Source organism: Erpetoichthys calabaricus, chromosome 15, assembly GCF_900747795.2.
Source record: "Erpetoichthys calabaricus chromosome 15, fErpCal1.3, whole genome shotgun sequence".
NCBI lineage: Eukaryota > Metazoa > Chordata > Cladistia > Polypteriformes > Polypteridae > Erpetoichthys > Erpetoichthys calabaricus.
Window position 1 is genome coordinate 101622599 of NC_041408.2, and position 26702 is coordinate 101649300.

General features: G+C 39.1%; 1 protein-coding gene across 1 annotated transcript; it reads left to right on the plus strand.

The window, feature by feature from the left end:
• Positions 1-3343: 3343 nt before the first annotated feature.
• On the plus strand, positions 3344-24428 carry LOC127525962 (lutropin-choriogonadotropic hormone receptor-like). Its single transcript, XM_051919421.1, has 5 exons — positions 3344-4081; positions 8258-8329; positions 12332-12406; positions 16774-16848; positions 24244-24428. Exons 1-5 carry the CDS (start codon positions 3903-3905, stop codon positions 24320-24322), a joined length of 480 nt encoding a protein of 159 aa, XP_051775381.1. The 5' UTR covers positions 3344-3902; the 3' UTR covers positions 24323-24428.
• The last annotated feature ends 2274 nt before the right edge of the window (positions 24429-26702 follow it).

Consider the following 26702-nt stretch of genomic DNA (forward strand, 5'->3'; position numbering starts at 1 on the left):
AACAATACACATAGTTGTTTTAAGTAACTTAAATTAGATAAATAAACTGAAGATCCCCAGTAGCTCATTTTGAGTCTTATTTCCTGCAGTGGTCTTGTTGTCTTCCACGTCGGTGTTACTGGACTGCACAGTGCTGCTAAAGTTACTAGACGTGGTCGCCTTCCTCTGATTACACTGCACAACAATTGTTTTGAAAATTCTTGCTTCCTGAATAGTTCAGGCAATTTTTTCTGGCCCAACTAATAGATCTTCAAACCACTTGTCACTCATAACATGTCAAAAATGCCCTCTTTGATCTTGGCGTCAGATATTCTTGGGAACATCTGTTTTAAATAACGAAAACCTTTGCCTTCCTTGTTCAGTGCTTTCACGAAATTCTTCATGAGTCCCAGTTTTATGTGAAGAGGAGGCAAAAATATCTTTGCCGGGTCGACAAGCAATTCATGTGCCACATTTTTCTGTCCTGGAACTAACTTTTTATGGAGTGGCCAGTTCTGTGGAGAATAGTGCGACTCTTTGGCACTGCTGTCCCATTCACAGATGAAACAACAGTACTCTGTATAGCCGAGCTGCAGTCCTAGTAACACAGCAACAACTTTAAGATCTCCACGGATATTCCAGTTGTACCTGCTATACTGGATGTGCTTCAGCAACAGTTCCATATTCTCATACGTTTCTTTCATGTGTGCTACAAAACCAACAGGTACTGAAGGATAAACGTTGCCATTGTGTAGCAGAACAGCTTTCAGGCTTAACATTGATGAATCAATGAAGAGACGCCACTCTTCCGGGTTGTGATCACAACCCAAGGCCGAAAACAATCCTTCAATGTCACAACAGAAACAGAGACTGACGACTTGTGCAAAAAATTTGGTCATATCATGATGTCGGCCTCGAAACACAGAAATTTTCCTACCTGGTGACAGCAAATACCATTCCTGCAGTCTCAAACCCAGCAGCTCAGCATTTGCTTTTGACAGACCCAAATCTCTGACCAAATCGTTCAATTCAGACTGTGTTATCAGATGCGGATCGCCTGATGAGCACGGTTCAAAATCCGGGTCAATGTCACTGTCAGTACCCTGCATTGCAGTTTCTTCATCTGGTTCGTCTAAGGTCCAATCCTCTGGTGGCTTTGGAATTGGAAGACTGTTGTCATGTGGCACGGGTCTCATTGCTGAAGGCAGATTAAGATATTCAATTGACTTCTTGTTTTTGGCAGAGAAACCAGACACATTAGTCAAACAGAAGTAACAGTCCGTCACATGGTCTTTCTGTTCTCGCCATATCATTGGAACGGCAAACGTCATCATCTTTCAAGTGCCTCTGAGCCAGGCTCTCAGACTGACAGCACATGTCGCACAGCAAATGTGAGGTGCCCATTCCTTGTCTTGGTCACCAATTTTGCAGCCAAAATACTGATGATAAGCTTTCTTCACAAAAGCAGTCATCCAACGTCTCTGAGGCGCAAGTGTATATTCGTCACAGATATAGCAGAATGTATCACGGCTGTTACGACATTGACGAGACATATCGCCCCGCACCAAAACGTCTATATCATCAAGCTTACTTACTGTTATATTGCTACAGATACTATACTTTACTATACTGATACTATACATACACACTGACTATCTATATTAACTAAATGAGCAGGATTGGTGTATGCAGGCTGCCTTTATAGCACGCTGAGATGGGTCAAGCTCGTTCAGACCTGCCCAGGCATACCCAGGATGTCAACTTCCACAGACCAGCTTCCAACCTGGCCTGATTCCATGCCTGGACATGACCAGGCTGCACAAACCGTTGTTGATAAGTCACTTAGGAGAGCAAAAATGTTTGGATACAAAGAAAAAATCATGACTAAACTTAAACGTGATGGGTAAATTTTGATGTGATATTCCCGATCAGCACCGAAAAATATATAAGAAACACTAAACAGTGTTCAAGAAGCAAAAACTTTGTTGTGCAGTGTTATCTCTAAGGCCAGTCTCATTAGCGTCAACCGCAGTATTCACGGCTTGTTCAGATCGCCTTTCTTTCTTTATTTAAATCTTCAAATGTCCGTATGTGTTTTTTTTTTTTGGCAAAGCAGCGTCCTTTGTTTCTGTCGCTTTAACTCCTTCGTCCCCTCGCAGCACCACTAGTCTCTCACTTTGAATGACCGCTCATATTCAGCACACTGACACATTATTTACATACAATATATTAAACGGACCTATTAGACACCTGCTCTTATTTTGGTTTCATTTGATTGGACAGATTTATAATCGTGAGGATCGAGGTGCAGGCCCTCGCACACCTGGATTTTTTTCCTTCGCACATGCAAAGGCTACTTTGCGAGCAGGGCGCCCATGTCACCCGGATCGTAGATCCAGGAACGCTGAAGTGGTACTATGGAACAATGACATATCAGTTACTGTCTTCGGGGCCAACTCTCTAGCAAGTATACCCGTCTTTATGAATTTGGAAATGAGAAAGTTTGAAGACGTCGTTGTCCTGTCATGGTGTTTGACTTCTCTGATCTTGCAGACGGACATTCTGTTGTCTGCAGGGTAGTTGCTCTGCTGTAAATCCCTACAATGATTTTGCCCTCCAACACGGCGATTAGTTCTGATGACCTGAGCAGGTACGAATGTATATTAACGGAATGTAATTTGAAAAATAACAACGGTGGCGATATAACATGAGGCTTTGTAAGTCACTTCGCAAGTCATCAATAAGCAGGTGTAAGTCAAGCCAAGTGTTTTTTTTAAATTGTTAAGAAAGTCACAAATGTCTAAAATTCAAACTCGAGTCGCCCACCTCTGTCTCATTCTGACAGTGTTCAGAGTAATTTGGAGACATGGTGCATACTGTTGGGTGTGTGTGCTTCATCAGGGCAAATATGTGCATCTTATACATGTGAAACACTGCTGGGGGGGTTTAGATAGAAATATATCCATTGTGTATTTCTTTTTTTAGCAAAACACAAATGACACCCGTAACAAAGGGAGAAAAAACACCTGAAACCTACCTTTCTGTTTCCTGGTGCTACTGAAAAAGTGGCGCAGTATATAGCACAGGTCGCACGACTATATATAGGGGCTATATAAGTGAAGTTATAACCTGCTCCTATGACATTATTAGATCACATTTTTCTTTCCAAATAATTGCTTATTCATTTGAAATTTTACCAGAAAAAAGTACAATTTTATGTTAATTTGACGAGTCTCTGGGTGTGGCTTAACGCTGTCATTTTCCACTGATTTACTGTCCTTCAAGTACTGCGAAAAGAATTGGCAGAAAATGGTTTAAGTTAAAGACAGAACCCAGGTACTATAAGAAGAGAATGTACCAGGATGTGTTCGAATGGCTTCTCTACAGTCCAGTAGTATGTCTGGTCGGAGCTTTGCCTGTTGGGCACCATTCGCCGCTGAAGTAAGCGACAAAGAAATGGAAATAAAGAGAAGACACACTTTGTATGCTTTATCCTTATCCGATTTCGGCTCCTGTTTAAATGTGCACAGGACACGCATGATCAGCTCAGCCCACAAAAGCCTCCGCGATTTTCTCTCTCCCGGTCTGTCTCTTTTGAATAAGTTATTTTTGCAAAACGAGAACACATTTATATCCCTGCGACTAGAGGAAAACGTTTTGTCTTTGACGTTACTAGTACCTCTACTCCGCTTCGCGAGGAAGATTTTTGTTTATTCCTATCATTCTAGGGGAAAGGGTGCGAATCCTCCCAGCGCCAGATGTCAATCACGTATTAGCTGTCTCAGGTACAAGTTGTAACAACTCATTGTGAGCCCAGCGTTTGGATTGTGTTTGAGCGGATCTCTGCTTATAGATTTGTTTTTAATACAAACATTTACACAAACAGCTGAAGAACACGGACTTCCAAGCAGCGCGCGCACGTAATGGATTTTGACAGCCTGTTCGTGGCGGTTGTACTGCTGAGCCGCCCTGAAACCACCGCCACCCTCGCGAGCTTTCAGTGTCCGCAAGTTTGCCTCTGCAACAGCGTGGAGATCGCCTGCACTCGGGACACCCAGTTGGCATCGGGGATCTCGTCAGAGTATGGCAGCTTTGGCACTTTGTGAGTACAGAGTCGTTGTTTAAATTCGGTGGCATCCCGTTGAGGATTCGCCATTGTGTTTTTTTATTATCTGACTGAGCCTTCGATCTGCGGCTGTGCGCCATTAATAATAATAACAATAATGATAATAATACATTGTATGTATATAGCGCCTTTCCCACTGCCAATATGGCTATCACTCTTCATGCTTATATAGTATTTATGTATTTTATCATTAGAGGTACGTGAGGCAACATGTCATTTTATAGGTTTAGATGACCAGTGCTGCTTTAGTCGAATGTATCCATTACTGGTGAACATTAACGGTAAACTGCGTTTTACTGTTCAGAAACGAAGCATTCGATTAATCATTTTCAATTGCTCCTTTCAAACGCGGCATCATTTTAAAAAATCCAGGTTTACCTTTTGCCCATTGGACTGTTTTGCTACTTATTTCCACGCCGTCCTTGCATCGACATGCAGTTGTGCTTGAACGCGAGTTTTTAATTCGCCTGTTGAATGCTGCAGATTTGTTAAGAACTGTCAGGAAGTCCTGTGTTTGAAGAAGCTATGGAGGTTCAAAGTCTCCAGAGAGATGCTCTCTTTTTAGAAAGATTGTAATGTGTGATAAACTGAGCTTAGTAGAAATAAATGTTAACTGTGTTTTATCACACCCAGCAATCATAACTTGAGAAATTTTCTTTTCGTTTGAGTGCCTTTATCTTTCCTTTTTCATTTGTTTATACTGTACATTAAATACTGTACTTGCTGAATGTTGTTCATGTCAAAAGGCCTTTGTTGTGTTAATTTTAAGGGGATGCTGATAAGTGATCAGACTTGCTATTGCTTAAGGCCGGGGTGCTGAGCCAGAATTAGTTGCAGAATCGGACTGCCCTAAGCTGCACTGACTACTCCTAGCAAGAGGGCAGTTCATTTTCTTCCACGTTAATCAAACACGAATCACATGTGCAGGCATTACTTTCAATAGTTGTTATACTAATGAACATTTCTTTGGCTTCAAAAGTTCAACAACGACACGGATTAAATGCTTGCTGACTGAAGTATGCTGTTTTAACCGTCTCCACAATTAAAGGCTTCCTTTTAACGCATCTAAGATGTTACCATCAGTCATCTGCCTTGTGCGTCTAAGTATTATGAAAAATCAAAAGGGATTTTTAAATAATATACCCAATGCCCTTCACCCTGTGATGATATTCAACTGCCCAATAAGCAAAGCTGCAAACCTGGAATTCATATTTTATTTAATTTTCAATGCTCTCCTATGCCCTGCCTGCCTTATTAACCTGAACTGAATTTCTGCTATTCTCAGACTCTCTGGATATTCCTGATTTTACAGACGCCTGACATTTACATATTCTACATGAACAGAAAAAAATGCTTGAGAGGAGGATGACTTGGGGAGCCAACTGATATCCTGAGACTACAATGTTTTTATTTTATTAATATAATCAACGTGTTCTTGCTCATCGATACATTTTCTTAATGTTCAGTGCCACATGAAGCAAGGGGAATCCATCTCAAAGAGAAACAAAAACATTTCATGAAGTTAAACTTTATGAAAGATGCTATATGATGATTGAATAGAAACACAAGCTAAACAGTTATATGATTAATACAAGGGTTTTATTCCTTGAAATACCTTAACAATACAGGCTTCAAACAGTTCTTCAAGGCTCTTTCCTTCTCCTCTGCTCCTCCAGACAAGCTTCATCCGCTTCCTCCTAACTCTGGCTAGCCTGGATGAAGACGTCTGCTCCTTTTAAGTAAAACTCCAAAGCACTTCCAATGTCCCAATACGGTGGCTAGGGAGTACTTATGGGTACATCTGGATCCTGGCTAAATATGGCTCACACCCAAGGGACCCAACCAAACTGTGACTGCCTGTAAGAACTACAATCCTCAATATGCCATGATGGTCTCCATAGCAGAACAGAAGCCCAGGAAGGCTACCACCTAGGGTGTTGGGAGAGACAATGCCCTGAATAAATTGTCTTCACGCTATTGGCATTCCTGCTGGATAAGGATCCCAGTTCTGCTCCGGCTGGGATGCCAGTCCTAGCATGCTGTCTCTAACAGAGGATAGGGATTAAGAACGCTTTTCCCAAGTAGATGGCAGAGCACCCGACACACTTGCAAAAATGCTCCAACATTTTAAAATAAACCTTTTTTCCCCTCAAAAGTAAAAACTTTAGTGTTGAACAACAGCAGAACATTAAATACCAAGGTTTTCCTACACATCCTTCAACATCTGACTCATTACTCTTCTGGTGTAAATGACTCTTTAAGCCTAATCCTTCAGAATAAATTAAAGTGGCAGCCCTTCCCAGACACACTTCCAGCAGGCTAGAGAGAGCTCCCTGTGGTGGTCCTCTGCTGTCCCTGACCCCCCAAGCACAGCCAGGTATGTGAGACAGCCCTCAGTCTGCTTCTTTTCATGCAGTGCAGTGCTGTCCCATATGAGAGCTCTTTGCTACCACTTAGCACCACTATCAGGGCCTCTGCTTTCCTTATTTTCTTTAGTGCTTATTATTCTCACTTTGAGGAACTGTACCACCGTTGTCCTTGGTAACCCCTTGTTACCTGAGCAAATCCCTATATCATGATATAAAAAAATAAGTATAATCTGGGACAGTTACTCCAGTCTTAAAACAGGGTTGACAGGACCAACTCAGGTAGCACAGTTAAAAGAGAACCAAGATGTCATTGAAAGAAGTGAGAAACACATGTATTGAATTTTAAATAATTCATAGTTATCTCTTTGTGGCACCACTGTATTACTGTTATACATTAATTGCCTTGCATGTTGAAAAGACCTGGTGAGGGGCTGCAGGTCAGTTGTGCCACTCCCTGCATTAGTAAAGCTGTTCAAACTGATTTATAGTGAATAAACCTGGCACAGAGTATATTTTTGATATCACCTTTTCTTCTTCTTCTTTTCCCACTTCTTTGTGGATGTACTTGACAAACCTTCTCAAAAACACCTCGATCCTGCACCCCCTCACCAGTTAAGCCCTTTTCCTTCAGATCTTCATTTAGTTTATTCATCCACCTCCGCTTTAGCCTCCCTTGCTTTCTCTTCCCTTGGACTTCCATTCCCATCACTCTTTTGCCCACATATTTATTTTCTTTCCTCATCACGTCACCATTTCAACCTCCTTTCCAGTATATTCTTAAATATCTCTCCCACTTTTGTTGTACTCCTGATGGTCTCATTACTTATTCTGTCCATTTCAACCTTCTCATTTCTGCCACATCCAAATTGTCCTGCGCCCCGTTTACTCCTGTGTATCATTGCTGGTCATACCACTGTTTTAACAATTTTACCTTTAATCTTCACCTTAATTCTTCAGTCACACAAGACTCCTGATACCTTCTTCCAATTGTTCCATCCACACTGCACTCTATGGGTTATCTCTGCATCTAATTTTCCATCTTGGGCTACCACTGATCCTCAATATTTAAACATATCCATTCTTTTCAATGGCTAACTTCGGAATCCTGATCATTAAACTGCATACTGTGACGTGTGAATCCCTGTCTTGCACCCCAAAACATGAGCCTGAGTCTCAGTACTTTAGCAAGACCATCTTTATTCAGCTTGAAACAGGAACAGCACGGTTATTTATTGTAGCAAGATCTGCCGCTCTCCTGTACACAGACACAGCAATCAGGCAGGTTTGCGGCGATCGTGCTTCGGGACTCTCTTTGGTGTGTCGTCCCATTGTGGGTGTCCCAAAAGAGTTTAGAAACCTTACAATATAGTCTTTTATTTTCTGTCTTCAAAAGCCCTTCTCCATTTTTCCAGCTTTCTCTCCTCTTCCTATTTTCTGATGCAACACAACACAATTACCTCCAATCAACTCAAGTACTGTGATCATATATAACACTGACTTTAAAAATAATAATAAAAAAAAAAAAGATTATGCTGCCTGAAAGACAAAATGTATCACAATAAATCAGGTCACGCCACATCCCTTGGAGTTAGGATGACTGGTGACACTAAATGGACAGTAGAGAGTGACATACGATGAATACCTGACGCTCCAGACCTCAGTGATCCTGAACTGGATTGTCTATTCAGAAGTTGGACAGATGCATGGAACAAATTTTTCAAAGAAATACACAAAAAAGAGATTTTTTCAAAATACATTATATTTCTTTAATTTTTCCCCCCAGGAGGTTGACTCACTTTCCTTTGAAAGTAATCCAAAGCAACAACTTTAAAGGACTTTTCAACGTTAGCAAAATGTAAGTTAATTTTTTTTCCCTTTTCTGTGTGTGCTTGTATATACTTTTGTATTTAATTGTTCAATGATTGAATCAATTTAATTCATTGATAGATGTCCCTCAATGCTGATTTTATAGAAGATGGGCTGTGGATGTCCCAGAGAAATCAAACCAGAAAAACATACGGATGTAGTACTGACCCAGTATGGCCTGTCAGTTACTCTGTGTTTTCTAAACACTACGTTTATCTATCCATGACTTTCTGTGCTACAGCATGTAGGAGTTCCTACCAAGTTCATACAGAGTATTTTTAATTAATTTAGCTAATAGGAATTCACAGTGACATGTAACCCGATGTGATTTGTATTAGTAATATTATTCAGGCTCTGGACATTTGTGCTAAAGCCTGGGGGCTATTATAAGATGAAGCCTGCTCTTCAAGTTAGATAGAAAAATAAGATGACAATAGCAGAAGGCATCCAATTGAGGAAACAAGAAGGTGCCTTTACACTTAATACTGTTTCTTCCTGGGGTTTAACTCAGCACTGAAAGTGGTCAGAACAAGAGGGAAGGAAGTTTGTATTTTTGTGTGGCTGTGGAGTTATTAGATGGCAAAACTACAGTATGTGGTTATTGAAGGAAATATTTCATTAAATTTTTGATTAAAAAATGAGTTTTAGTGTAGAATCAAAATATATTGAATTTACATGCAGGGGAAGAGTTTTTATTGTATGTGTTGGTCAATTTTCCTCAGCATACAATTTAATGGTATAATTCCAATTTTATTAACATTACCATAGAAATCACCCCCCTCTTCAGGGAAGCTGTAAGGGGCCTCAGTTGCCTAGAAAGCTTGCGTATTGTAATTTGTTCAGTTAGCCAAGAAAAGGCGTCATATTGCTTGACTTCTCATTGCATCCATAATGGCTAACACGGTAGAACACCCTACTACTACAGCCGTAGAAATCATGTTATTTAATCACAAGGTTGCACAGTTCAGCGCCATGTTAAACACCAAATTCATCATCAAATACTCAGATGATAAAAGAAGAACAAAAGGATTTTAACCAACTGGGGAAAAACAGGAGTACTTTTATCTGAATAGATTACATGTGCCTCCATTGCACTGTGACAGGTACATTGGTAAGCACAGACCATTTGTATAATTTGATCTTGCCTGACACCAGTTATCTTTTAGTTCTTGGTAATGGTTTCAGTGCATGCAGTTTCTAAACTGTGATAATATCATAGAGATGCTATTGCATAATTTTGCCAACTGTTTAAATACTGTATTGGCATCAGTCCTCAAATGTTCACTGTTTCAAATAATAGAGTGTGTTTAGGTGAACTAATGTGTTATTGACAAGAGTTGGCAGCAGTGAGCGTCATTCCCCTCATTGGCTCAGCACAGTCAAGACAAAGCCCTCCGCTGTAAGAGTTGGAGGGAGCAGCTGTCAAAAACGACATGCTAAATAAATTGTTAATATTCCGTGTATCACTTTGTGCCTTTTATTCATTTCCAGGAGCACGTGTTTCTGCTTACTTGCACAGATTTGACTCTCCCACAGCCTCTGCCTTAAATTATGAATTTAATGGTAACAGTTTCTGTATAGGCCCATTAGAACATTTACTACTACTAGGGGTAGTTTCAAAAGCATAAACTTTTTTATGTTAATTTTTAAAATCACTGAATTTTTCCAACAAAAGTATAATTTTCAGTGCAAGTTAAGATTATTAATTTATTTACAGTGTTATTAAAATTTTATTGAGGACAGTTGTTTTTAATGTCAGCAATAAAAAAATGTAATGTCAGAGAAATGTATTATTGTTTGGATTGATGGATGGATGGATGGACAGCAGGACCGGCAGACAGATAGAACTTTATTTACCCCCGAGATACATAAACAATGAAAAAACATTATGAGGTAGGGAATATAGATCTACAAGATACACGGATAAATGAATTTGCCATATAAAGTTCGAATCAAGCAAATAAACCGCAGACTTAACAGAATATATTTTCAAGAAGTACGTTTATTGAATGTTGAAAAAAGTGTTTCTGGTGTTCTGTTCTTTTTTTGTCTATAGTGTCATAATCAATGCCTCGTTGTTTCTATATTAATCTGTGGAGTTAATTTAATAAGATCTTGTCAGTCTGCTAGGTGCTTTTTTATTTTAATTAAGCAGCATTTGGCCACCAGGTGTCACTGTAATGCAATGTTTGATTTCATCTTTTTCAGAATCGATTGTTTCATTGGTTTTGAATGTTAAAAAGCACCAATTCACTACTAGTTAAGACTATAAGACCACATATGCAGAAGCCATCTTGCCAGTGTCTTTATATCTGGTGTACTTACTTGGAACAGATCATTTGAATCATGGGGGCCTTATCTAATTCTTATGCATCAACCTAAATTATTTTCTAATTCCAATTCAAGTACCTTTAAAACATCAATTGCTGACGTACCTGAATTTAACACAACTTTTAACCGTATGATTCGTCTTTAATTAAACATGACCAAAGAGTTTAAAATTTTAACACACACTGTGATTTGGTTTGTCCCTTTGAACTCAAAGTCCTTTACTTCACAGCCCAACACAAAAAAAGGTAAAAACCTATTTACTAAACTTTAAGAAGCACTTAGAAGAATTAATTAAACTTTTTTGCGCTACGCGCTAGCCACTTTGCGGTCGCGTATGGGGATGCAGATGTACAATTTAATTAAAGGAACACTTTTTACTCAGAGTATAGCATCAAGTCAATGAAACTTCTGGGCTATTGATCTGGTCAGTTAAGTAGCAGAGGGGGCTGTTCGTCAGTTTCAGCTGCTTTGGTGTTAATGAAATTAGCAACAGGTGCACTAGAGGGGCAACAATGAGACGACCCCAAAACAGGAATGGTTTAACAGGTGGAGGCCACTGACATTTTTCCCTCCTCATCTTTACTGACTGTTTTTTCACTCGTTTTGCATTTGGCTATGGTCAGTGTCAGTACTGGTAGCATGAGGTGATACCTGGACCCTACGGAGGTTGCACAGGTAGTCCAACTTCTCCAGGATGGCACATCAATACATGCCATTGCCAGAAGGTTTGCTGTGTCTCCCAGCACAGTCTCAAGGGCATGGAAGAGATTCCAGGAGAGACAGGCAATTACTCTAGGAGAGCTGGACAGGGCCATAAAAACTGTGACAACTCTAATTATCAATCCCTTGGCTGCTGAATAAATTCATACACTGTAAATACCTCCAAAAGATTCTGTGTGCACATGCGGTGCTTTTACCATAATTTTGAACTGCTTTCTATACTGTAACCTTTACTGACAGCATTAAAGTGCAAAGAATGAACAGATACATTTCTGAAGTGAAATCATCATCATCAAAATGGTTTGTAATCCATGGCACAGGAAAGCATAAGCACAGCTTCAACAGGAATCTTAATGTTTATAAAATTAGGGTATGGATTTTACGGACAGGAAGACCCCACACATCACGCAGAGCTAACAAGGTTTATCTCTCTCTCATATGACAGAATAATGGAATTGACCAATACGTTTTCTTTACAGACATACATGGATAGACTTGTACAGCCTCAATACAACACAGTCCTGTTACACTGAGGTTGTCCCAAATCAACAATGGATTACCACTTTTAAGAAATATTTTGGTATGCTGTCCAAGCAATGTAAAATCCAACTCAGTTTAATAAGATAGACAGATGTATTCACCCATAGAGGGTATTTTTCACTCTAGAATGCATCTCACTTCATGTTCCCAACAAGATGAGACACTGGAAGTAGGCACAGAGCAAGAGAAGCATGTGGTACTTTATAAAATAGTGATACACGGTTGGATACGAGAGCAGGACTACCAGCTATCAGTGCTGCTGCAAGGTACGTCCCAGCTGGGAGAAATTTCTTTGCAAATCAGTAAACCTCCCACTACATTTTACAGACTTCCTTGGGAAGAAAAATCTTCTAATGTAAAATAATCTTGATCTTAGAATTTCTTTTTATGTTTCTCATAGTGAAATACTCCAAAGTGACCATATTGAAAGAATAGAAAGACACAGCTTTTTGTCCATGGAAGGTATAAGTGAAATGTAAGTACATTTTCAAAACTTGCATCATAACATAATTAGAATATTTAATTCAAAGGAATATAAAAATACTTTAAAGTTTGATTACTTCTGACTGTTTTTAAACGGTTCTTCATTTTGATTACAATGAATTCACCCTGAACAACTCCAGTTATAAGCAGAAGTTAGGCAGAATGGTGACTGTGTGGCTAAGGCCCTGTGCTGGTATCTGGTGGGTTGCCAGTTCAAGTTTCATTACTGCCAGAAGGGATCCTATTCCGTTGGGCCCTTGAGCAAGGCCCTTAATCTGCAAAATGCTCCAGGGATTCTGTACAATGGCTGACCCTGCACTTTGACCCCCAAAGGTCATCTAAACAGACAAGTTGCCCTGTGGGGTTAATAAAGTATATCAAATCAAATCAAAATTAAAAAATGTAATTGCTTCTGACACAACAGGAAGTGCACATTAGCCACAAGCTTTGGTAGGGTCCACCTCATTTATAACCACTTTTACTAATCAAATATTTATTTATTTATAAGGAAAACTTAAACCTATAATCTTTTATATAGTAGCACTTCCAATTACCAAATGGTTTACACATTAAGATTACAATAAAAGATCAACCCTTTTGGCCCTGGATTTTCTGTTTTTATGGGGAATATTATTTTGTGAGATATTCTACCTTTGGGGTGTCTAGGAAGCTCAAAAATGAAAAAAACAAAAAAATGATCACTAGTATTATACAATAGCTGCGAAATACTTCAATCTTCTTGAGGAAATAAAATTGAAAGTGGTGCACACAGTCCGGAAGCATCCATTTTCACTTCCGTGTTTCGCGGACTGTATGCCAGTCTGTGCTAATAGTAGCATGCCAATGTACCAGTGCTTTACAAAAAATGGCTGCATATATATGTACTCATAATAGGATGTCAGGGCCGAAAGGGTTAATAAATTAACTCATTTAATATCTATACTAGTATACATAGAACAACAAGCATAAGAAAAACAATTCACACATAATTTTTAAGTATCTATAGAAAAAATGTAACATAAAATTAGAATATTGTTTAGAATGTTTCTTCTTGTCCCCAATATTTTGCACATTCTTTTTTTTCTGGTAATATGTTTATCCCACAGTCAATCTGATACCCCAGCAGTGCCTAAAAACCTGAAAACATTTTATATGCATTATATTCCATGTCATTCATGTTGGAATTCAGCCTAATTACGGTAATGAAAATAAATAGCTTAGGCATGGAAATAAGACCAAAACCAAGGGGCCACACAATATGAAATATGATTTGGAATACTAGATTGTGAAGATCAATACCTAAAGGCAAAATATATACTGTATACAGTATATGAAGAGTCATGGATGCTTCTGGCAAAAATAAGTAATACTGAAATTATCACAAGCTTATGATTTAACTACCTCCTTTACATCTTCATGTGGTGGGGAGATGCTGTTCATCTTAAGGAGGCCAATGGACAATTGTTAACAGGGAGGGGGGGCCACATAACCACTAAAGGCAAGGTTGGAGAAGTATTACTGTTAAAACCTCTAGAATAACATACAATGGGACAAAGTTCCACAGTACAAAATTTTAAAAAATCAAACAGTTCAGACGTTTTTAAAGTGCACATTGCAGACTTTCATTTAAGGGGAAATGCAAATGTAAAAACTTCAGAGCCATTTGTTTTGGACTACTATATATGCCTTATAAATAAAAAAATGACACAACACAAACACCACTGAATTGTGTGTTTTTGGAGGCAATTTCACCATAATGTTGGTACTGAACGTGACTGTTAATGGCTTGCAACTAACAATGAAACAAACCAGTGCAATTAGAAAAAACTCATCCTTAAGACCCACTGCTATTTCGCAAATTAACAGATGCACTGTCAGAATTCTAACCTAATGGGATAAGCAGCAGCATTTCACACTGTGTTAGCAAATATAATCCTGGCACCATTCTATGAGTGCTGCTGTTTGAAGTCTACATATCACAAAATACATCACAAACCTTTTTCATGAACTCATGGGCCTCTGGTGGAAGCATTCAGGGTGCACGACTTCCTTTCACCTGCATTTATGTTTCAGAATCTTTGGCTCTTTGTCCTACTTCTCCATTTGCTTGCCCATTGTCACCTGAAAGCTCTAGCATCAGGAAAGAATAAGTGTCCTGCTAACACTATTAATAGAGTTCTCCATATACACATTAATGATAAGATACATCCAACATTTTGATGCAATTTAATTTTTTTATTGATTTTAATTAAAAGCAGATAACATTCCATACAATCAATCATTCCATACAATCAAGTCAAACTTAACAAAGCAAAATTTGACTCCCACCCAAGAGAAAGAGAGGAGAGCCAACAACCAAAGCTAATCTTTAACAGGAAGACTATCCTTTTCCCAGAAATGGAAGCTTATTCTAAAATGTTATTGATTAGATCCTGCCAATTTAATTAACCTCTTAATTTAATTAATTCTTTTTTATCCATCCCAACATGCACCATCAGCATAAACAGGGTAACACTCTCTATATGAAAGAACGACACTTTGATACTACAGACACAGTTATGTCCAAAAGGAGGTGTCTTCCTGTATCCAGAAATGTTCAGTGCACTAATATCCAAAGTCTTATCATCAGATGCATCTTGGAGTTTATAAAATTATGGTATGAAATAAAACAGTAAGAGCATTTGTACATTGTTCAGTAACTGCAATTAAAATTATTTTCCTGAAAAAATTAGGACAAAACAAAGGGAGCAAGACTTGATTATATGTGAAAAGTGAAAGGATGTCTGTGATCGATAACACTGCACAACAAAGTTTTTGCTTCTTGAACACTGTTGGGTGTTTCTTATACATTTTTGGGTGATGATCACAAATATCACATCATAATTCACCCATCACATACCATTTCAGAGAAATCTTCAGTTTTGTCATGCTTTTTTCTTATATTTGTATCCAAACATTTTCGCTCCCGTAAGTGACTTATCAACAACGGTTTGTGCAGCCTGGGCAACCCGGAAGAGTGGCGTCTCTTCATTGATTCGTCAGTGTTAAGCCTGAAAGCTGTTCTGCTACACAATGGCAATGTTTATCCTTCAGTACCTGTTGGCTATGCAGCACTCATGAAAGAAACGTATGAGAATATGGAACCGTTGCTGAAACACGTCCAGTATAGCAGGTGCAACTGGAATAACTGTGGAGATCTTAAAGTTGTTGCTCTGTTACTAGGACTGCAGCTCGGCTATACAAAATACTGTTGTTTCATCTGTGAATGGGACAACCGTGCCAAAGAGTCACACTATTCTCGACAGAACTGGCCACTCCGTAAAAAGATATTTTTGCCTCCTCTTCACATAAAACTGGGACTCATGAAGAATTTTGTGAAAGCACTGAAGAAGGAAGGTGAAGGTTTTTGTTATTTAAGATAGATGTTCCCAAGAATAACTGATGCCAAGATCAAAGAGGGCATTTTTGCTGGCCCCCAGATCAGACATGTTATGAGTGACAGGCGGTTTGAAGATTTGTTAGTTGGGCCGGAAAAAATTGCCTAGAAAGCCTTCAAAGACATTGTTAACAATTTTCTGGGCAATTACAGAGCCCCAAACTACATTCAGCTGGTAGACAAACTTCTCAAAGCATAAAGGACAATGAAGTGCAACATTTCACTCAAAATTCATTTCCTCCGCTCATACTTGGACTTCTTCCCCGCAAATCTCGGTGCTGTCAGTGACGAACACAGTGAAAGGTTTCACCAGGACATTGCTACGATGGAGAAACGATACCAAGGCAACTGGAATCCGTCAGTGCTTGCTGACTACTATTGGACAATGCAACGTGATGCACCAGACATTGAATACAAAAGAAAATCGGGAGCAAAACACTTTTAATTCTGTTGAATTTAATAGCTTATGCGAAACATAAACATGACTAAATACGTTATTGTCAGTAAACATATAAATGTCTATTTCTAAGAGATCCTATGTGATGCAGTAAAACCAAAACTATATTTGTGCATACCCAGCAGGTACCTGTCACAATCAGCAAAAACATTTCAGGAAGCAAAAAAATTGTTGTGCAGTGTATCCTGTGTCATCTGTGAGCGACTGTTAGTGATGTTTATCCAAACAGGGAGAAACTTTTTAAAGAGGTGACTAAACCCATATTCACTAGTTCCTTAATGCTACAATCAGTATGGTCTGGTCGTTTGGTGTGTTCCATATGGATAACCCAAGTGAAAAGAAACTATAGATGTAGTGCTAATATAGTGATGAGATGATAAAGTAACACAATTTGAAGGACTGTTTTGAGTTGCTGTTTTCATACAAGAGTGTGACAATTCTAATGCATCTTTTTTATTTCATTTAGCATCATTCAGAATACAAAGCACCTCACGGTAATTGAGAATGAAGCATTTATGGACCTTCCCAACTTAACATACCTGTAAGAGTCATTGTGAGTTTTTCTGCTTGTTTTCTTGGGGTGAGTGGAGGGGAGTGTTGGTTTGTGCTTAGCTTTTATCTTTGGTACAGCACAGTATGAACTAGTTGCTTGTTCAACACGGGTTACTGTCCTAATGTCCAATGCTGAAATATGCTAGCTCCCACAAGTCTTCAACTGGATTAAACAGTTCTAGAAAAAGAATGGAAGGAAATAGATAATCTCAATAATGTCACCATTAGAGTGTCTGGCTCTTAAACTAATAACGGAATCAGGTCCTGTCTTACTCATTGTTCCTTATCGTCCTCCAAAATACAATGCATCCTTCTTATCTGATCTGACTGAACTATTAACCAAATTAAGTTCCTTTTCCCAGAGAGTCATTCTTCTTGGTGATTTCAACATCCATATTGACATCCCCACATCTAAACTGAGAAATGAATTCCTATCCTTACTGGTCTGTTTTGACTTGACACAACATGTTGATTTTCCCACCCACTCTGGTGGTCATATATTGGATCTGATCTGTACTTCCGGACTATATGTTGCTAACACTTACAGCACTGATTTGGGACTCTCTGACCATAAAGCAGTACTTTTCACTGTCTTATTACCTCTCTATCCTCTTACCTGAAAATGACAAATTTCTTACAGAAACCTTAAAAATCCTCTATCCTCTATCCTTTCTGGATCCATTTCTGATCTTTTACTGTCTTCACCTATTCCACCAACACTAGATAGTCTTGTTGACCACTACAACACAGCCCTTCATTCAGCATTAGATAAAACAGCTCCTTTAAAACATAAGGAGGTTTCCTTTAAACATTCAGCTCCTTGGTATAACTCAGAATTGTGATCTATGAAAGCAGCTGGCCGACGCCTTGAGAGAATGTCACCTAAGACTGGCCTCACCGTGCACATCCAGGCTTTCTCTGACCACCAAAGAGCTTACAGAGAAGCACTAACTGCTGCCAAGAACACCCATTATGGCAGAATAATAGAAAGTGGCCACGATAACCCAAGGGTTTTGTTCTCAGTAGATAATAAACTACTCCAACCCACATCTGGCCTAACTACCTCTTCTACTGAAGTCTGTGAGAAATTCCTGCACTTTTTCTGTAACAAAATTAAAGATCTAAATAATTCAACTAACATAAATACATCATCTGTTTATATCTCTCCCTGTTTTCCCACTCCATCCAGCTTCTTCTCTAAGTTCTCACCAGTCACTTCTGCGTTTGTTAATAACCTGCTTTGTAAGATGAGGCCGACTACTTGTGTACTGGACCCCATCCCCAGCACACTACTTAAATCCTGCCTTCATGCCATAATCCTGACTGTTACAACAATAATAAACTCATCCCTTGACACTGGCTCTGTGCCGCTCACTTTTAAAATTGCTTCTGTAACCCCAATGTTAAAAAAATCTGGTCTTGATGCTGACAATCTTAAGAATTTCCGGCCTATTTCCCACTTACCTTTCCTGTCAAAAGTTCTAGAGCGTGTTGTAGCTTCCCAACTCACCAATTACCTAACCTCTAATAATTTGATGGAACCCTTTCAGTCTGGTTTCAGGGCGCAGCACAGCTGTGAAACTGCTCTGCTATGGGTAACCAATGATTTGCTTATGGCAGCAGACTCTGGACAAACCAGCATATTAATTCTGTTAGACCTCAGTGCAGCATATGACACTGTTAGACATGACATCCTACTGTCCAGAATGGAGAACATGCTGGGTATCTCTGACTCTGCCCTCCAGTGGTTCAAGTCCTATCTGACTGATAGGTAAGAGCTTGTTAGTCTTGACAACAGCAGATCCAGCACAACGCCAGTCATACAAGGAGTTCCTCAGGGCTCTGTCCTCAGCCCTCTGCTTTTCTGTATTTAAATGCTTCCCCTTTGCCATATTATTCGTAGCTTTGGACGGGGTTATCATTTTTATGCAGATGATACTCAACTCTATTTCAATGTTAAAAGTGGAACTTCATCAGCACTTTCTCAGCTTACAACTTGCCTCAGTGAAATTAAAACCTGGATGGAGCAGAACTCTTTAAAATTAAATTGCAACAAAACTGAAGTCCTGCAAATTGGGACTAAAGTGCAACTTAATAAAATGAGCTCCTTCCCAGTCCATCTTGGTGGTGATCTCATCAGACCTGCCTCTACTACAAAGGATCTTGGTGTAATTTTTGATTCCCCCCTTTCTTATTCCGCCCACATAAATCACATTTAGAAATTTTCTTACTTTCACCTCCGTAACATAACACGTGTTCGCTCCTTCCTCTCCTTTTCTAGTGCTGAGAAACTTGTCCATGCTTTTATCACATCCCGCATCGATTATTGTAATTCCCTACTGGCAGGTGCCCCTTCTAATCTTATATCACAGCTCCAGCTTATTCAAAACTCAGCTGCAAGAGTCCTTACTCGAACCAGCAGCAGCGAGCACATCACACCCATCCTGCTCCGCCTTCACTGGCTCCCTTTGTCCTACAGAATTGAATATAAAATCCTACTGATAACCTACAAAGCCTTAAATAACCTCGCGCCAAACTACATCAGTGGCCTGCTCCATCACTATGTGCCTGTCCGCCAACTAAGGTCCTCTGATTCTGGCAACCTTGTTGTGCCCCTCACTAATCTACACTCCATGGGTGACAGGGCCTTCAGCTGTATAGCGCCCAGACTCTGGAATGACCTACCGAAATTAATCAGGTCAGCTGACTCCATGAATTCTTTTAAAAAACAACTCAAAACTCATCTGTTCAGGAAGGCTTTTAGCTCTATTTGACTTTATTACCCTTCTCTCAGTTTACCTCCATGTAAAGATCTCATGTAACATGTATGTGTGTGTGTGTGCGAGACCATCAATTATGTTGTCTATTATGCTTTTTCTCTGAATTTACTATCTACTCTTCTTTATTTATTAATTTGGTTTAGTACAATGCTATATACTGTATACCCTGCCGTTCTTTCTTAAACTCTATGAAGTGCCTTGAGCATGGGAAAAGCGCTATATAAATAAAATGTATTATTATTATTGTTATTAACTGTGACTTCTTGTGTTAGTTCAGTCTATTGATTTTTATCCTGGCATTGGAGTTGGCATGTTCTCTCAGTGTCTGCGGTTTGTTTCTCTAAAGACTTGGCAGGGTAGGTTTATTTGTAACATTCTATCATCCTGGTAATAGTGATCATGACCTGCTAAACAAACATAAATGTCTTTTGGGAGCAAATCACTGTAAAAGTGACATCGCTTTTCTAGTGCCTCTCCACTCCTTCAAAAATGCCAGTGGTACACTCGTATTTCAGAATAGTGTATTTACTTTGTAAATTCACAGGGTAAAACAAGTAGAACACGGTATAAGATATCAAAGGAAATGTAAGATGAGACAAATCTTGGTAGCCACTGGTCTTCCTTGTCAGGATTCAACAATTTTCTATCAGGTAAAGTGTCTTGCCAACTTGCTCATCTCCTAGTACTGAATATCATCCTTGTCTGCCGTCTTTCACACTCCCTCACTCTCTGATGACCATGGCCCACTAGTAAATCACCACTCTGGTTCTCATCGACTCTTGTCTGGTCTTACCTAAGGTGTTTCAAGGGCAGTATTTAAACCCTGACACAGATCCTGAAATTGCTTCTGATGTCATTGGCCGACTTCAGTGGCTACAAGAACAATATGTAAGTTAGACTTCCCTGTACTATTACCTGTAGTTCATACACCTATCATACTACATATCTCTTTTTAATGCTGTTTTGTGGGACAAAGGCAAAAAAAGTTAGTTTTTGGCACCATGGTGTAGTGATTAATACTTTACACGGCTTCATACCTCCAGAAATTTGAGTTTCTTCCCCAGCTAGCCAACTGTCTGTGTGGATGTTGCATGTTCTCCTGGAGTCCATGTGGTTTTCCACAATGTCTTATAGTTGAATATTTTAGTACATAGAAATATTTTTATTTAGACTATTATGAGTGAACTGGCAACTCATCCAGGGACGATTCTTGCTTCGTAAACAAAAAATCCCAACTTTGGCCAATGCTGTAACTGAAAAAAGGGAAACACTTAGAGAACAGAAATGTATAAAATATGTTGGTGGTTTATCTAAAATCTGAATAAAGCCAAAACTATTAGATTTATTTTTTAAATCGCTTTATTCGATGTTTGAACTGACACCTTACTTTAAGTTTCTCTGTGTTCTTTATTTGCTTAATTTGTAAAGGTTCTGTACCTTTTGATACACTTAGAACGATGTTGGATAGAATATAGCAAGCTGTTCCTCTCTAAATTTTACAAAATGTAAGCTAGAAATTTTTTTCTGTCAAGGTAAGACATTTGGGTAAAGCTTAGAAAAGGAGGGTGAAATATAAACTGAACTTAATAATGGCAAAGATTATTATATAAGTGCCTTTTAGAAGTACAAGTGCATCTATTCTTCAACACTGCTGAATTGTATAGATGATGTAATATTTCAGACATTACATATTACCTAATAGCATCTGTGAGGTGCAAATAAGGAAGAGGAGAACCAAAGAAAGGTTTGGGTGCCAGCTGGGTCACACCATTTGTTGCCAGTATTTAAAACAAAAAATAAAAATGAATGCATGGTGGCAAAACAGAAATCAGGTGCAATATCTGCCTCTGTTAGCCTCGGCAACTTCTCTAAACTATCTCAATCAGGTCTGGGTTCCTCACACTGAGATGCCATCTTCTGGGAGCCCACAAATTTATGTTGCCCTGACTGGAGGAGGTGTGGTTTAGTTGAGTGAGGGTGTAGCCCTCCTTGGGTGGCTTCTTAGAGCTACGAAGGACAGAAGAGATGGTGTTGTTAGCGTTGGCGCCTCCTCGTGTCTTGATGGGTTATTGTATACCTTGTCTGAGCCTGGAAGGTGATCCTCAGGTGCCCATGTGTGACACATTTTACAACAAATCAAATTGGATCTTTGAGGTTTGAATAATGGGTTTCACAGTGTTGATCTCCCTGACCCTGTGTTTTTATCTACAGCATGTGGAATTTGTGCATTCCCTCCATGTCTTTGTCCATCTCAGTTCTGTGGTTTTCCTTCCACATATTTATACATAAGACAGGCATCAAGGTTGATAGATAGATAGATAGATAGATAGATAGATAGATAGATAGATAGATAGATAGATAGATAGATAGATAGATAGATAGATAGATAGATAGATAGATAGATAGATAGATAGATAGATAGATAGATAGATAGATAGATAGATAGATAGATAGATAGATAGATAGATAGATAGATAGATAGATAGATAGATAGATAGATAGATAGATACTTTATTAATCCCAAGGGGAAATTCACATTCTCCAGCAGCATACTGATACAAAAAACAATATTAAATTAAAGATTGATAATAATGCAGGTAAAAACAGACAATAACTTTAAATAATGTTAACGTTTACGCCCCCGGGTGGAACTGAAGAGTTGCATAGTTTGGGGGAGGAACGATCTCCTCAGTCTGTCACTGAAGCTGCTCCTCTGTCTGGAGATGACACTGTTTAGTGGATGCAGTGGATTCTCCTTAATTGATAGGAGCCTGCTGAGCGCCCTTCGCTCTGCCACAGATGTTAAACTGTCCAGCTCCATGCCAACAATAGAGCCTGCCTTCCTCACCAGTTTGTCCAGGCGTGAGGCGTCTTTCCTCTTAATGCTGCCTCCCCAGCACACCACTGCGTAGAAGAAGGCGCTTGCCACAACTGTCTGATAGAACATCTGCAGCATCTTATTGCAGATGTTGAAGGACGCCAGCCTTCTAAGGAAGTATAACCGGCTCTGTCCTTTCTTACACAGAGCATCGGTATTGGCAGTCCAGTCTAATTTATCATCCAGCTGCACTCCCAGGTATTTATAGGTCTGCACCATCTGCACACAGTCACCTCTGATGATCACGGGGTCCATGAGGGGTCTGGGCCTCCTAAAATCCACCACCAGCTCCTTGGTTTTGCTGGTGTTCAGTTGTAGGTGGTTTGAGTCGCACCATTTAACAAAGTCATTGATTATGTCCCTATACTCCTCCTCCATCCAACCTGATGCAGCCCACGATAGCAGTGTCGTCAGCGAACTTTTGCACATGGCAGGACTCCGAGTTGTATTGGAAGTCCGATGTATATAGGCTGAACAGGACCAGAGAAAGTACAGTCCCCTGTGGCGCTCCAGTGTTGCTGACCACAATGTCAGACGTGCAGTTCCCAAGACGCACATACTGAGGTCTGTCTTTAAGATAGTCCGCGATCCATGCCACCAGGTATGAATCAACTCCCATCTCTGTCAGCTTGTCCCTAAGGAGCAGAGGTTGGATTGTGTTAAAGGCGCTAGAGAAGTCTAGAAACATAATTCTTACAGCACCACTGCTTCTGTCCAAGTGGGAGAGGGATCGATGTAGCATATAGATGATGGCATCCTCCGCTCCCACCTTCTCCTGATATGCAAACTGCAGAGGGTCGAGGGCATGTTGAACCTGAGGCCTCAGGTGGTGAAGCAGCAGCCTCTCCATGGTCTTCATCACATGTGATGTCAGAGCAACAGGCCGGAAGTCATTCAGCTCACTAGGACGTGATACCTTTGGGACTGGGGTGATGCAAGATGTTTTCCAAAGCCTCGGGACTCTGCCCTGTTCCAGGCTCAGGTTGAAGATACGCTGTAGAGGGCCCCCCAGCTCCAATGCACAGACCTTCAGCAGTCGTGGCGATACTCCATCTGGACCCGCTGCTTTGCTGGCACAAAGTCTCCTCAGCTCTCTGCTCACTCTTCAATTCCACCCGGGGGGGGTAAACGTTAACATTACACAAAGTTATTGTCTGTTTTTACCTGCATTATTATCAATCTTTAATTTAATATTGTTTTTTTGTATCAGTATGCTGCTGCTGGAGAATGTGAATTTCCCCTTGGGATTAATAAAGTATCTATCTATCTATCTATCTATCTATCTATCTATCTATCTATCTATCTATCTATCTATCTATCTATCTATCTATCTATCTATCTATCTATCTATCTATCTATCTATCTATCTATCTAAGAACCTGGTGATTCCAAGATGGTACAGGCATGAGTAGGAGCATGAATGTGTGAAAAAGTTGGTTCGATAATGGACTTGTTCTTTACCAGGGGGGGTCGTTGCCTTTCACCCAATCTTGATGGAACTAGACCCCCTGCAACCCAGAACTGTATCAAGTAAGATGAAGAAGTTTATATTAGTTATGAATAATTTACAGAAGTGCATCCCAGTCCTCTTCTCTAAAATACATTATTTTTAGATAGAATTTAAGAACATGGAGCTTTACAGTTTTACATACAAAAGGTTTACTCACATCTGTAACAAAATATGAATAATTTTGTGTTTAATACTTTTTGCATTCATTTTTAACAGGAGCATTAGTAACACTGCAATAACTGTGTTCCCTGATGTGACGAATATTCAGTCTGTCCATTCCAGCTTTATTCTGTAAGTATTACTCTCTACTGCATTTCAGCTGCACATCTTCCACCGTTATGAGAACAGTGAGTGATAGAAAATAAATCCTGCAAGTTCTTAGAATGCCTGTGGCCATCGCAAGCCTTAAATAAGTGAGAGCAACCAAGAAATATTAAAGTGGTGTTTAGTGAAAACGATTTCACTTTAGACAAGGCAAGAGAAAAATGGGCTGTCGTGTCTTGTGATATTTGACATAAGGGGGCTCAGAGAGTTTATTACCAATCTTAAACATTAAGCCAGGATTTCAATAAAACCAGCCCAACCATTTTTTATCCTCTTTATTTTTAGGAGTTTGCTTGCCACTCATTTTTAATTCCCATTTAGTCGCAGGACTCCTTTTACGTTATCTTTTAACCATCAGCCATTGCTTTTTGTGATGTGGGAACCATGAAATAAACTTTATTGTGTTCTCATTCAAAGTATGCTTGTGTTGTCAGAGAACAAATCCATCAGAGTCATTCAGCTTAAAGTAATTTAACTTTAACAACTGCAAGCATGAAATCATTACTGGACATTGTGTTTTACAGTTTAGCATGTTAGAATGTGTTTTGGATGTTTAAGATGCATTTTTTAAAATGGAAAGCATAACACTACAAATATCTGTATGTATGGCATGTAAAAATGGTATAATGTTTTATTTACGTTTGTTTAAAAAACAATTTTAGGCAAAACTGTTTAAATATAATATTGACTAAATAAGTTATAGAGTACCTGAAGCATAGCCGGAGTTAAATGACTGAAAAATACATGAAAGCCTGTACCGGAAATAAATGGATGCAAAAAATGAATGAATGTTGAAATTTCTGTGAAACACACTGGACATACAAGGAGTTACCTCTCGTGCAAAAGGCTGGCTCACACTGATGGAACAGTTGCAAAGGTGCATTATAAGTTTTCATTTTAATAGTATGGTTAAGAATAATATACAGTATAACAATAGATATCATCACTGAAGATGTTAGTACTTCATGATAACATCCTATAAAATGCTTCTAACATAAAGATGTAATATGCTCATTTTTTGTAAAATAATTAAATAGTAGGGCTGCTGTTCAATTAAAAAAATATAATTGCAATTAATTGAGCGATTTAAATTAAATGTAAAATACATTTTACATAAATATTATATGCTCATGTTTTGTAAAATAATTAAATAGTAGGGCTGCTGTTCGATTAAAAAATGTAATTGCAGACTACTTTGTATGCGCTTGGGAGTTGGTGAGTATACTTCAGTTTTGCTATTGCTAATTACTGGGGTTTTGACTCTTTTGTTTGTTGGGAGTCTGATTTCTGGGTAGCATTTTGGGACTTGTAAACCTTGGATTGCCTTGTAGGTAAGTAATTTTTGTATTTATTTTAGTGCTTTAACATTTTGTTGTACCTTTACATTTAATAAAACCTCCTTTATTAATAAAAAAAAAATGTAATTGCAATTGATCGGGCGATTAACGTTTTTCACGGAAATTAACTGCATATTAATCACATTTATCGTTGTTTCCTTCAAGCATATCAATATTGTTTAAAAAGCAGAAATAAATCAGTGATTAATAAAAATGGTGTTAGTAATCACTTGCCTATGCATATTAAGTTACTTCAGCTAGTTTACTGAACAGTTTTATGTAACAGAAACAATGGCTAAAGACCACCAGATACCTACAACAGGGATTGGTGTAATATCTGCTGTGTTGCAAAACATGAATATCTAAAGCACTAACAATTGTTCAAAGAATGAAGTATGAAAAAACAGAAACGTTAAATCACGATTCAGCCTTTGTGCACGATCGACACTGCTCAGGTTGTGCTTAACTGCGGGATGCGCACGAGTCAGCTCCACAGTTGTTTCCTGGAGAGGAGATGTCATTCATTAGATTAAAAATGCGCATAGATTAGGCTTTTAAATAGCAATGAATAGACTGAAAATTGTTTCGAAATATGTATTTAATGGGGTTATTTATTTATTTAAACTGAACATTGTCCTAGAATGAATCATTTATGAATTATAAAATAAAGCCACCTTAAGCCTACATTTGTTTATAGCATTATTTCCATAGTTATCCAAGGTCAGTCAGTCAGTCATTTTCCAACCCGCTATGTCCTAACACAGGGTCACGGGGGTCTGCTGGAGCCAATCCCAGCCAGCACAGGGTTCAAGGCAGGAACCAATCCCGGACAGGGCGCTAGCCCACCGCAGGGTGTGCACACACACACCAAGCACACACTAGGGACAATTTAGGATCGCTAATCCACCTAACCTGTATGTCTTTGGACTATGGGAGGAAACCCACGCAGACACGGGGAGAACATGCAAAGTCCACGCAGGGAGACCTGGGAAGAGAACCCATACCCACTGCGCC

Excerpts from the sequence above, each read along its gene's own strand:
- LOC127525962 (XM_051919421.1), top strand. The coding sequence starts at position 3,903 with ATGGATTTTGACAGCCTGTTCGTGGCGGTTGTACTGCTGAGCCGCCCT. Across the intron at positions 8,330-12,331 it reads CTTTTCAACGTTAGCAAAAT|TGAAATACTCCAAAGTGACC; the intron begins GTAAGTTAATTT and ends TGTTTCTCATAG. Across the intron at positions 16,849-24,243 it reads CTTCCCAACTTAACATACCT|GAGCATTAGTAACACTGCAA; the intron begins GTAAGAGTCATT and ends CATTTTTAACAG.